Genomic DNA, 13,129 nt, shown 5'->3' on the forward strand with positions numbered 1-13,129 from the left:
ATCTTTACATGTTTGCCATGATGACCATAACACTCCCTTTACAGCATTAGCTCCTATAAAGAACAAATATTTGCAGTGTCTTATTTACAACAGCCTTGGGAAAGAGTGGATGTATTTTTGTTGAAGGGACGAGGACAAGGGGCCAAATTCATTTTACTAATTGTCCCTGTTCATAAAGAATGACAAAATTTCGAATGACTTCAAACTAGCTTTTTTTTCTGTCACTCCCTCCCCTTTTAACTTTAAAACATGCCCTAGAAGGCTAAAAGATGAGTTCAAATGAAGTTATTCTAATTTCCCAGAAGGGCAGGAAATCGGTCTGAGCGAAGCTTAGTCTTTGGCTTTGTCATCCACCTGCCCCAACACTGTCTATTGTTTCTGCTCCTCTCTCTCAACAATGCCTGTAGGTCTTGTGGGTTCCTGGGAGCTGATGGAGCAGAAAGGAACTTTGATCTCTCCCCTGGCACTCTTTTTTTTCCCAGGCACCAGGATGCCTTTGTAAGTCTGGTTGCCTGGAAAGAATCTCTTCTTCATCCTCCCTGCAGGGCTGGGCAGCTGCCTGTGGGAGACAGCACAGTCAGCATTTCCTTCCCTTCCCCTCCTTGCTATCTTGCTTTCCTGGAGGACTCTGAAATTTGCCCCAGTTTCTGGTGGAGATGGAAAGGGGAATAGCCAGGGACTCCGAGGTAGCTACTCACTACAGAGCCCCGCCTGGCTGGGACAGTCCTTCCTCCTGGAAGGGGCTTATGACAGGCAATAGCTAGAGAGAGAACCAGTATCTGTTTCCACACCTTCCCCTTATTCCATTCCCATCTTAGACAGAGTGAGTAGTCACTGATAAGGGGGACCCCGAAGGTGAGGGTGGTTGAACTGGAATCCTGGGTTTCAACAATAACTAAGCACATCACGTGTTTCTCTCTGAGCCTCAGTGTCCATGTCTATAAGGTCAACTCAGTGACCTTCAAGACTACATGACCTCTAAGGTATGTTGGATTCTGCCTTTCTAGACTACAAAGCCTCTTTCCTTAGCTGCTACTGTCTAACAGCAACAAGGTGGCAACCAGCAGGCATGGAACACGCGGCTGTGTCAGGCATGGTGCCAGACTAGCCACACACAGCTCATGGATGCCTCATAAAAGGCCATACACAAGTTCAAAGCTGAAGACTTCATGAGAGGAGCTCAAGTTCCAGTGAGTGCTGAGGCCGGGAGGAATGCACTCACTGTCACAGCCTTGGCCTCCTGCTGCCCAGGCTGGCGGAGGTACTGAGTCTCACAGTCTTTCAGGCTCTCAAGGAATAGAAGGCTAGTCCTCAGAGCCTGGCATAGAGAAGGCAAGCTAGGAAGGATGCACGGTCTCAGAGCTGAGCCCTTCCCTCCGAGGGAGGCGTGGAAGACGGAAGACAGGAAGAGTGATGGAAAGGCCCACTGGCTCAGCAGTCTGAGTCCTTGACTTCAGATTCTCTCTCCTTCTTCCCCTTTCTCTAACAGTACTCTCCTGGGCTCTGGAATAGTTGCCATGAATAAAACATTACCTCCATGCCAAGGCTTCATTCACTGGCAGCACCGGCTGGCAGAACCCAACTCAGGGGAAACCAAATATTTACATGTGAAGTCACCTGGAGAATGAATCTTGGTTCTGAGCTGCTGCGTACAGTTCTGATATGACACACACACATGCTTCCCCTCCTTGGCGATCTGCTTGGGGAGACAAAACCTCAAATTAAATCTGTACATCTGGAGAAGTCTTGTTTGTCAGGAGCCTTATGGTAGGCGATACTTAGCAAGCACTCGGCCCAGACTTTGGCAGTTTGAGTACCTTCAGTCCCCAGTCAGCCCTCCTCCTCCACTCCCAGAGAGTGCTTACTCCCTGGTCTTCCTGTGATGGTAGAGGAAGAAGGCAGAGGCTCCAAGAGAAGGGGAGAGGTATTTATTGAGACCCTCAATGGGGCCAAACACTGTCTGGGCAGTGTAATTTTATGTACAATTTCATTTCACTTTCCCAAGTCAATTAGCTGTCTGCATTTTTTTTTTTTTGGTGCCAGTACTGGGATTTGAACACAGGGCCTGAACATTCTCCTTTAGGATTTTTGCTCTAGGCTGGCACTCTACCACTCAAATCACAGGTCCACTTCTGGTGGGTGTGTGTGTGTGTGCGTGTGTGTGTGTGTGTGTGTGTGTGTGTGTGTGTGTGTGTGTGTGTGTGTATTTAATTGGAGATAAGTCTCACTGACTTTCCTGCTCCAGTTGGCTTCAAACCACAATTGTCAAATCTCATCCTCTGAGTAGCTAGGGTTATATGAATGAGCTACCAGTACCCAGCTAGCTGTCTGATAGCTAACGTGGAAGTTTAGAGTGGTCAAGTCACTTTGAGATGAAGGAGCTGGCAGTTCAATCATTTGACTTCTTTTCACTGCCTTACTCTGTAGAGAGAGCAGTGGTACTGGGGATGGTTAGAATGAAGCTGTCAAGGGCAAGGTGAGGTTTGGCATGGGGAAGCAGGGGACTTGCAAACTTCTGAGTGAGTTTCAAGATGCAGAAGCAAACGGTTTGGGCCAGGACCACAAGGAAAACCTTCTGCTGAACACATTTGGCTTTGTGCCCCTCACCCCACTTCGTTCACAGACGGGGGTGAGGAATTAATATTTTAGAAGCACTCCTGCTTTCTCTGAAGGTGTTCCATTGTATTACTTAATGCTTTTTATATAAGAGCTATGCAACATTTTCTTATAAAAAATGTAGTCTGGAGAAATATTGCTCCCCCTAGAAATGCTAGAGAATTAAATTATTTTTTCCGAAGATGAGATCCACATGACCTGCAGTTCCCCCTATTTGTTTTTAAATTTTATTTAATTGTAAAGATGCTGTATAGAGGGGCTACTGTTACATGAGTAAAATAATGAGTACATTTCTTGCCGAACATTTTTACCCCCTTCTTCATTTTTCCAAATGCTGCAAGTCATAGTAGAAATCTCTCTGCTTTGTATGTTGATCAGGATATAACCTGGGCTGTGATGTCAAAATACCTAGTTTGAGATCACAGCTCTGCCATTTCCTGGCTGTGCAACTTTGAGAAAGTAACCTAGCTTTCCTGTGTCATCTGTAAAGTGGTACAATAATAACATATATCACAGGGTTCATGTAAGCACTAAGCCAATGCATGGAACATTTCAAAATGCAAAACCTGTAGTCCTATCCTTCTTTATTTTTATATCTTATTGTTCTTTTAGCATGCACATAATGATTCTTTTTAGCACTACTAAATTTTACTTATTTTGCTTGTTATTTGTCTCTTTCACTGGATGGTAAATTTCATGAGGACAGAGATTTTTGTCTATTTCTTTTTTTATATTGCTACATTCTCGGAGCCTAAAACAATGTTTAGGACATAGGTATTAATTTTTTATATATAAAATGAAGTACTTAGCAAAGCCGGGCATGCTATAAGTGCTCAGTAAGTATTACTTTATGTATCTCTTTAAAAATATCCTATAATCATGTTAGTTCTATAAGCAAGATATGTTTGGGGGCTGAAGGTAAGGCTAAGTGGTAAAGTATCTGCTGCCTAGCAAGCTCAAGGACCTAAGCTCAATCCCCAGTACACCTGGAGATTTAAAAGAATGGCACCTTTGTCTCTAATCAGAATATATTCTTTAGTCTATTGTTAACCAACAGTGCTATATAATACTAGACCTTATTTCTTCTAAATTACAATTTTGTACCTGTTAATCAGTTTACTGTAGATTTCAAGATAGCAGAGACTATAATGAAAAATAAGAGAGTATTATGAATGTTCTCAACACAATGTTCTCTCCAAATCCACAAAATAATGACACAGATCTGAGGAGTTGATTGCCCTGAGTTCATCATCATCCATTGTAGACATGCATTAAAATACTCTGCCTCCCCCAAGGATGTACGATTACTGTGTATCAATTGAAATATGTAATTTGCTTATGGGTGGAATCTGAACTTGGTCACTTCTCAAGTGGCCTCACTGCCCACAGTTCCCCTCACGGCTTATCAGCACAGATTCAGGAGTCCAGTTTCTAAGACTAGATTCCTGGACTCTCTTCTTTCCTTTTGCCATCACAGCTCTCTACCTCCATTCTGAGACTGCATTATTCTTCTGAAAATATACGTTCACTCGTAGCATCTCCCTGCTCAAAGCCTTCCAAAGTCTGTCTCTCTGTCTGGGTGTGGTACAAGGTTTATCATGACCTAAAGTTCTCTCAACACTCAGTGCCCTCTCTGAACGGATCTCCTAGGCCTTTCCCCTCACCTGCACTTAGGTTGCTCAGGCCTCCTGAGAACTTATGTGTTTATCTTTCTGCTGAAATGTGATATAACTCCCTCTGATACATTATGGAGATGTCAGTTTAAATGTCACTTCCTGGCTCCCTGATATCTGGTCTACTCCCAGCCCTCGTTCTCAGCACCAGGAGTCCTAAGCATTGAGTTTAGCTGTTTTAGATACTGCCTGTCTCTTCCACGCAGTGGAAATACCAGGGGGGCAGGGACTTTGACTAGAAGAATGTGGTCCAGCCTCATGAGTGCCGCTTCTACCACTTGAAGTGCTAAGGGAAGGAGGCTGGAGATTCCAGTGCTGACTGGCACACTTCTTTTTCCCTTGCTCCATCAGGTCCTACAGATCTGCCCCAAGGACATGCGAGCTGACATCTGTGTACACCTGAACCGCAAGGTGTTCAAGGAGCACCCAGCCTTCCGACTGGCCAGCGATGGCTGCCTGCGGGCCCTGGCCATGGAGTTCCAGACTGTGCACTGTGCCCCGGGGGACCTCATCTACCACGCTGGGGAGAGCGTTGACAGCCTCTGCTTTGTGGTGTCTGGCTCCCTAGAAGTGATCCAGGATGATGAAGTGGTGGCCATCCTTGGTAAGTGTTTCAAGCTAGATTACAGAAAGTGTTTACCTACCCAACAGCTCGAGACTGCTACCATTCAATTAAAGATTGTTCTACAGGGCAGGACCATTTGCTAACAGGCACTCAGCTCTCCAACAAATACATGAGTGTCTGCTTTGTGGCATGACTCAAATGAGTCAAGTTCTTTCAGTGACAAAAAGTGTCCCAGGGAGCTCTTAGTTTAGTGGGGTAGATGAACAGAAAGTAGACATTTGCACTACAGTGAAAGTGTCATCTAACTCAGTCTTTATGTAGGAAAGCTTGCTGGAAGAAATGACACTTCAACAGAAACCTAAAAACTGAGGATGTGTTAGCACGAAGAAGAAAGGGATCAAGAAGAGTATTATAAGAAGAGAGGACTGCATGTGCCGAATTCTTGTAGAGACAGAAACAGGAGTCGTGTGGGGAACTGCAAATTAGTTGGTGTGGCTGGAACATGTCGACAAGAGAGTGATGAAGTTAAAGATCAAGTTGAGCCTTAGATCATGACAGACTCAGGAAGCCACAGGGACTACCTTAGGATCACAGAAGCTGATGCACCATCCAGAGGACAAAGAACAGACACAGAGTGTACATGTTGGCACTTAAACTATGGAATATTAATGTCTTTGGGGAAATTCGCTTGACTTCCTGAGGTAGCTACCAGGACAACTCTTTACTGGAGAGGGAGGTGTCTCTCTGAAAACAACAGCTTGTATCTCCTCTTTGTTTTCTCCATCACCTGGCAGTGAAACTTGACTACCTGCCAGGGATGGGACAAAGAAAGGTGAAAGAGTTTGCTTTAGCTTATCAGAAGGTCAAGGGCTCTAATCTCTACCTTGAGTACTCCGTGATGTCCTTGATAGAGAATCATTTATTGGCCATAGCTATCTGAAGGCTGGCCTAGCTAAAGGGAGAGTAAGTAGTGCTTAGTAAACAATCCTTTGTATTTGAGTTCTATTGCTATAGGGCATTTTCACCCATGGATAAAGCACTGGGTACCTTCCCCAGGAATCTAGTCAGAGGAACCAGGACCTCCTGCCATATCTATGCTGCCATAACTGCTGGTGAATGGTTTGGTCACCTAGGCTGAAGCCTGAAGGGATGATGGAGCTGAAGAAAGGAGAGAAAGGAAAAATACCACATCCCACCCCTCCCTCATTTCTCCTCAGGCTGGCCTTCTTTTGAGGAAAAAGCACCAGGGCTTGACCCAGTGTTGACAGACCTGTTCATCCACTGCTTCCCCAAATCTAGCGCTCCTTGGCACGCAGCCTTGCTGCAGTTAGCAATGTAGACAAGACCTCTGAACTCACTCCAAAGTGTTGGATTCGAAGTGTTTGTTATTCTCAAGCTGTCCAGACTGGGGGAAAAAAGCAGCTCTTATGCTCCCCTTAGTGCCAGATTGGGTTTGAAAAGTAGGTCTGAGCTTGGTATCCTAAATAACCAGTCAAGAGGCCCTTCTTCTATAAAAAGGATGTGACAAATCCTTTAAGTCAACCTGTCCTTTGGGCCAAGTGGATTAAGAGATTCCAGACTATTTTCTCACTGGAAACATAAGTTTAGAATTTTGTTGTGAGTTTAGTTTCCCTCCCATTGAAGTAACTTTTGATCAATCAATCAAAATCAGTTACTGCTTCAACTATAAAATGGGTATTAGCAATAGCACTAGATTGTAATTGTCTTTTGGTGCCCTCTAGTTCTAACCGACACTTACTGAGCTGGCACTATTGTATACATGGGGATACAAGAGTGGCAATGCTACTCTTTGAAGAACAGCTTGCAGTGGAAGGGATTGACATTGTAATCCTAGCTACTCAGGAGGCTGAGATCTCAGGATCGTGGTTCAAAGCCAGCCCAGGCAGGAAAGTCCTTGAGACTCATCTCCAATAAACCACTAGAAAACTGGAAGTAGTGCTGTGGCTCAAGTTGTAGAGTACTTGCCTTGAGCTGAAGAGCTCAAGGACAGTGCCCAGAGTTCAAGCCCCACGATCAACCAAAAAAAAAAAAAAAGGATAATCATTGCTCTGCATGAAAAGCATTACCACAGAGAGAACATGAATGCTTAGAGGGGTTTGTTGGATGAGCATTCACTGGACAGCTACAGTGTATCCAGTTTTCCAATGAGGAAGGAAATTGTAGAAGGATCTTTACTTGTTATAAGCAGGAGGCTTTGTGGGGGAGAAAGGCCAAGGGTCATCTGTTTTATTCTTTTGCTCTTTGGTCTCTTATTATCAATGTGCTCCTTTACATTCTGCTGCCTTACATTGCTTCTTCTCTCCAGTTCTAATATTCCACCCCCATTCTGTTTAATTTTAGCATAGACTCCAAAAAATGAGGAAAATGGACAATACTAGTAACTGAGTGGGTTTTTCGCATGTGTCAAAAATGGAGTTCTTTCTAAAGAAAGACTTCTAGACTTGTAAATATAACTCACCACATAAAATTTTGATTCTATGATATGAATATAAATAGAGAGGAGCTAGCAAAATGGAGGGGAGAGCAAAGGAGAGGGCAAAGGAGGTAAATTTGATACAAGTATTTCATATGCATGTATGATGGAGTATCACAATAAAACCCCTTGGTATAATTAAGATATGCTAATTTGAAATATTTATTAAAATCTAATACACACATATATGCCCACAGTGGTCCATGCAATTCAATATTGCTCTTACTACAAGGAAATACAATGTGGTACTTTCTATTAGATTCTATTTTCTTTCATTAAAAAGAAATTGACCATCATGACCCACTAAATTGAGTTCTTGACATTGACCAAAGCCTGCAATTTAAAAAAACAGAATTTTTCAAACACGTTCAGTATCCCTCTTGAATTGAAAGTCATACTAGAAATCTCTTACTGTCCTCTTCTCCTCTGTTCTCTGCCTTATCTTATTTTATTTTGTTGTAAAGGTGACATACAGAGGGGTTACAGTTACATAAGTAATGTAATGAGTACAGTTATTGTTGAACATCATTTTTTTTAACATCATTTTTTTTCTCCCACTTTCCCTCTGCCTTAATTTTGACAGTGCTCCTTTGGGAATTCTCTTAGACATCACTTAATGGCTTATCAAAGTTACAGTCCTGGTTTTTTTGGGCATGCATCCTTAATTCATTAGATTTTTTTCAAGGTAATTTTTTCTAATTGTTTGTGGATATTAGAATAAAAGGCATAGACACCATTTTCCTCCTGCCAAATACGTTTTTCACATGTGGGTGCTCTGTTTCCTGGGTGCTCTGTTACTTGGAAAACATGGATGAGTCACAAGCTAACACCAAGGCTGTGCTTACGTAAGTGAAGTATCTCCCTGGGTCTCTGTCTTGTAAATTCAGTATTTATATGATTGCCTTTCACTGAGATTTAGTGTCACTGTTGTAACTTTTATGAATTTTTTTCGTTTTAATTCTTAGTTTGTATTTTAATCATGGGTCATCCTGTTACTTTTCTTGTTGTTTTGTTTTGTTTTCATTCTGTTGGGCAAGACAGAATGCATTCTTTTGGTCAGCCTGCATCAAGTAGTAGAAAGAGGTCTAGACCTAGAGTTAGAGATTTCACTGTAATCTTGTACAAGTTACCACTAGCTGGTTAGGAGTCTCCAAAGGTCTCCTACAGTCTGCTAAGCCCATCATGCTGCCTTGATTTCATTACTCACCTCTCTTTTCTAATATTAGAGTGAAGGGCATGCCATGAAGCACATAGCCTATTTCATGGTGGGCACCTGAGGCTGAATTAAAAGGCAGGCAGAGGCTGAGATGTAAAATGCCCTGTGATCCTAGTTAATGGTTTAAATTTTATCTTATGAGAATGAAGGAACCAGGGAAAGTCTGAGTCAGGGAAGTAGCATGAAGATTTAACTTCCACAAATGAAGAAGCCTGAAGATGAGTCAGGAGAAGGGGTAAGGTTCTGAGTATAGTATGGAAGGGAGGCGGGGAAGGAGAACCAAGGTCCAAAGAATCAGATGTAGGGTGTAGGAGAGGCAGGACTGGCAAGTCAACAGGGCTGGGAGGGGAGGAAGGAAAAGTTGGGGAGGAAAGAAAATGGAAGAGGAGAAGAAGGGATCAAGGCTTATCTGGATGGCTCTATACATAATCAAGAGAAACTGGGTAGTGGGAAATCAGATGTGGTAATTAGGGTATGAGACAGATTGGACTGGGATAGACAAAGATTAATGAGTTACACCAAGAGACAGAAAGACTGTGACTTATGACAGAAAGGTTAAGGTCAAGGTTCAGGCAGTAAAAATGGAGACCAGAGAAATAAGATAAAAGCCAGCAAGTTAAATTTGAATTTCATATACTGTAACTATTGAAGAGTTAGTAGCACAAATTTCCTTCCAAATATTACCCAAGACATGATGTCAGGAAATCATTCATTTACTGAAATTCAATCAATTGAATAGCCCAGATTTTTATTGGCTAAATCTGCCAAATTTTAGGAGAGCCAGGAGGATGAACAATCATGAAGGAGAGCCCCTCAAAAGTTAGAGGATATCGAGAGCAAATCCTAGGAGGTGAGAGAGTGATTCTGATAGCTGAATGAAGGGGAAACAGAGATATTAGTGGTGAAAGGTTGAGTCAGGAGGAGAAGCAGCCCAAGAGAAAGTGATAAATTTCCACTGGATGTAACTCCATCTTCCAGTTGCATCCAACTGGGGGCTTTAGTGTTCCTCAGAAATATGGTTTGTCAGACATGGTAGTTAGGAGACTAGCTACTTAGGAGCCTGAGACTTAGAATCACACAGTTCAAAGCTACGTGGACAGGAATATTTGTGAGACTCTTTTTTTTTTGACTGGTCCTGGGGCTTGAAATCTGGGCCTGGATGCTATCCCTGAGATTCTTTTGCTCAAGGCAAGCATTCTACTACTTGGCCTTCAGACTTGGAGCTTGCTTGAGTAGTTTATTGGAGATAAAAGTCTCATGGAGTTTTCCTGCCCAGGTTGGCTTTGAACCTAGATCCTCAGATCTCAGCTTCCCGAGTAGCTAGGATTACAAGCATGCGCCACTCGCACCCAGCTTTGTGAGACTCATCTCCAGTAAACCACCAGAAAGCTGAAGTGGATCTATGGCTTAAGTGGTAGAGCACTAGACTTGAGCGGAAAAAGGTAAGGAACAGCACCCAGGCTCTGAGTTCAAGCTCCAGTATCAGCACAAAAGGAAGAAAAGGAAGGGAAAAAAGAAGGAAGGAAGGAAGGAAGGAAGGAAGGAAGGAAGGAAGGAAGGAAGGAAGGAAGGAAGGAAGGAAACCAAGAAAAGAATCTAGGAATTGGGACAGATACTTAGGAATCAGAGACAGAATACAAAGTAAGAAAGAAAGGAAGGAAGGAAGGAAAGAATAGAGAGAGAAAGAGAGGGAAAGACACAGAACATGTATTTGTTCTAAATGACCAAGTATTTCAAAACATTTCAGAAATGAGATTGTAGTCATTCAAAAATGCTCATAAGGAATTTTAAATGATGTTAGGAGTTCTTATGATGGATAGAGTGAGTGAATACAAATTTAATGCAATATGATTCCAGCTATATGAAGGAATACATCCATAGATGAAAGCCCAGAAGCATGCTCGCCATCATGTTCTGTTGAATTGTTTTGTTTCTGAGGCTATAGGAGATTTTAATTTCCTTTCTTATGTTTGTCTGGCTTTCAAGCTATCTTTAAAAGAGCATGTGATAACTTTCAAAATGAGAATTTCCTTTTTTTTTTAATTTTCAGGTAGATCTTGAGAAAGCACTATTTCATTTTCACAGATTCTTTTGGTTATTAGAATACAATTTAAAAGACCGGTATTTTGTTTTCCAGAAAGATGTCTTGACAGCGTTTCTTTGCTTTTTACTCATTTAACCAGAAAAATATATCATCTATTTTTATATTTTTCATCCACCCTTCCTCAGTTCTTGGCCAAGACAGCAGATAGTTTATTTAGCAAAAGTTCAGAACTACCACATCAGTCCTGTGTAAACCCTCAATCTTTTCAAGGTAGAGAAGCTAAGGCCTTCACAGGAATCCTTCCCAAGATTCCTGTGAGGGGGGTGGGGAGAAATGAGGACCCCCCCACCTCTACATAGTCTTTGTTGCCTGCTGAGCATTGCCCTCAATGGACTGATGAAGCTGAATCTGCCAGATAAGTGTTACTGCTGCTCACCACATAGTATTGCCTATTCACGCTCAGCTTGTAGGGATGGGAGTATGCTTAAGTGTTTCTCTACATCCTCCAACCAAGCATTAATATTCATATAGCTGTTCCATTAACCAAAGCAATTACATTAACTCTACACTCCTGCAAGGAGCTCTAATAGGAATAATCTAGATCTTCAAAACCACAAAACACTTCTCTTAGGTAATGCCTGCATTATCTGATTGAGAAGGAGTAGAAAGAGAAGCCAGGCTATCTTTCTTAATTTTGTTTTTGCTTAAACTATTTTAAAAAAAATTGGTTTATGGTCCTCGAGCAAAAATGAATGTGATAGCTATTATAATAGATCTTGCTAAAGGAATTTTTCCCATTATTTTAGTATCTATACAAAAGGACTAGCTCTATCATAAATTACATTTAATCAGGCAGTTGTGATAATGAGATAAAGAAGTTTTATAGGCACATAGAATGTATCAAATATTTTAAATGTGCAAAAATTAGAATATATTTATATCCATTGCTATACATCTATACATGTATATAGGTATATGTTAACTTGTGTTAAGGGAAGTACAAGAAGAAAGATAGAAAATGTACCAAAATGCTAACGAAAGTTTTCTGCAAGGTGACCTTAGCAGTAATGTATATTTTCTATTTTTCAGTACATTTGAGTGTTTTCTATAACACATTTTTATATTCTTTATAAATAATGAGAAGAACAATGCATTTATTTTCAAGTCTCGTCTGTTGGAGACAGGGAAATGTTCCACCTGTTTTCAGTAGGAGATTTGTGATCTGTGTGCTCGGTGGAGGCACATTCTGCTAATTTCATTTATCTAGCTGCAGGTGTGGAGAGCAGCAGGCACCTTGGCAGGAGGCCAGGTCACGGGGTGTCACAGAAGCCAGGGGAGAGGGACTGAACAAAGGGCATTGGCAAATCCGACAGAATAATATCTCACTACACAGAACATGTTGTGGACTGTAAAAGACACGGCTATTTTTAGCATACTACGAAACCATACATACCATTAAGCTATGCTATACCATGGATGGTAAGACACATTGATGAAGAGGTGAAAACAATGATAAATGGCATCAGCAAATACCAGAATCAAATTAAGGGCTAGAAGTGTCTGTACAGATTGATCAAGGAAGGAGTCCCAGTTCACTAGGAGATGGTATTAAGGAAGATGAGGATGAGAAGCAAGATGCGTGGGTGTGGGGTGCACAGGGTGCTCAATAAATTCCACAGATCTCCCCAAAGTTATGAACCAAGAGACAGGCCATAAGACAAGTACCAGTCACAACACCCGCTTTCCTAGATGGACTTCCTGTCATTACACAGTGTGTTGTATATTTGCATCCAAGAACTCAATCCCAGTCACGGTGCTGACTAGTGCAAGGCCACCCCTGTGTACATCTGACCCCTGACTCTCAGGCCATGGAGGAACAGGGAGAGCGTGACTTCCTGTAGACAGCTCCTGAGGCAGGAGGCAGGGGCTGGCCACACGTACACAGATTCTCCTTCTAAACTCACCAAGAGGATGAGGGGAAGAGAGAGGTTAATAGCGTGTTGCAGAGTCAAGCTGCCTTCCCAAGGAAGGAAATAGCAGGAATGGGGACAAATTATTTCAAATGATCCTTCTTAACAGTCAGAATGCAGAGTCAGTATAAATAAGACCACCAGGAAGTGTTGCTGAGAGAAGGAACATTACCCAAGCCAGCCCTTTTCATTCCCAACCGTGTAGTCACCTCCCCTGCTCTGTAGGAAAAAATCATGTCTTTCACATCTCTAAATTCTCATGCCTTTGACATAAGGCTATGCCCACTTTCATCTTCGCCATGAAAATCACCAGAGTCCTACCTCTCCCATATCTTAGCAATATCCCAGCACTACATGGTTTTTTTTTTTGCTTTATTCATTACTGTTACATGCTGTGTGTTTACATTTGTAAGTCCCATGAACATAGAGACAATTCATATGATCCCATTTAGCCCCCTGAGCTGCTGGAGCACTGCCTGGTCCACAGTAACTGTTAAGGGGAATTTGAATTATATGTGGAGGTGATGAGACACCACCCCACCTTTGGGAAT

The 13,129-nt window shown here is 42.2% G+C and overlaps 1 protein-coding gene across 3 annotated transcripts in view; it reads left to right on the forward strand.

Annotated features, from left to right (window-relative positions):
• Positions 1-13,129, forward strand: part of Kcnh1 (potassium voltage-gated channel subfamily H member 1) — a 309,150-nt gene that overhangs the window by 211,974 nt on the left and 84,047 nt on the right. For all 3 annotated transcript variants that reach the window (XM_070041570.1, XM_070041569.1, XM_070041571.1), the window contains one exon: positions 4,641-4,893. In XM_070041570.1, coding sequence (XP_069897671.1) covers positions 4,641-4,893 — 253 coding nt within the window. The remainder of the gene's footprint in view (positions 1-4,640; positions 4,894-13,129) is intronic.

This window comes from Dipodomys merriami, unplaced genomic scaffold, assembly GCF_024711535.1.
Source record: "Dipodomys merriami isolate MVZ:Mamm:240054 unplaced genomic scaffold, mDipMer1.0.p SCAF_31, whole genome shotgun sequence".
In the NCBI taxonomy this organism is placed as follows: domain Eukaryota; kingdom Metazoa; phylum Chordata; class Mammalia; order Rodentia; family Heteromyidae; genus Dipodomys; species Dipodomys merriami.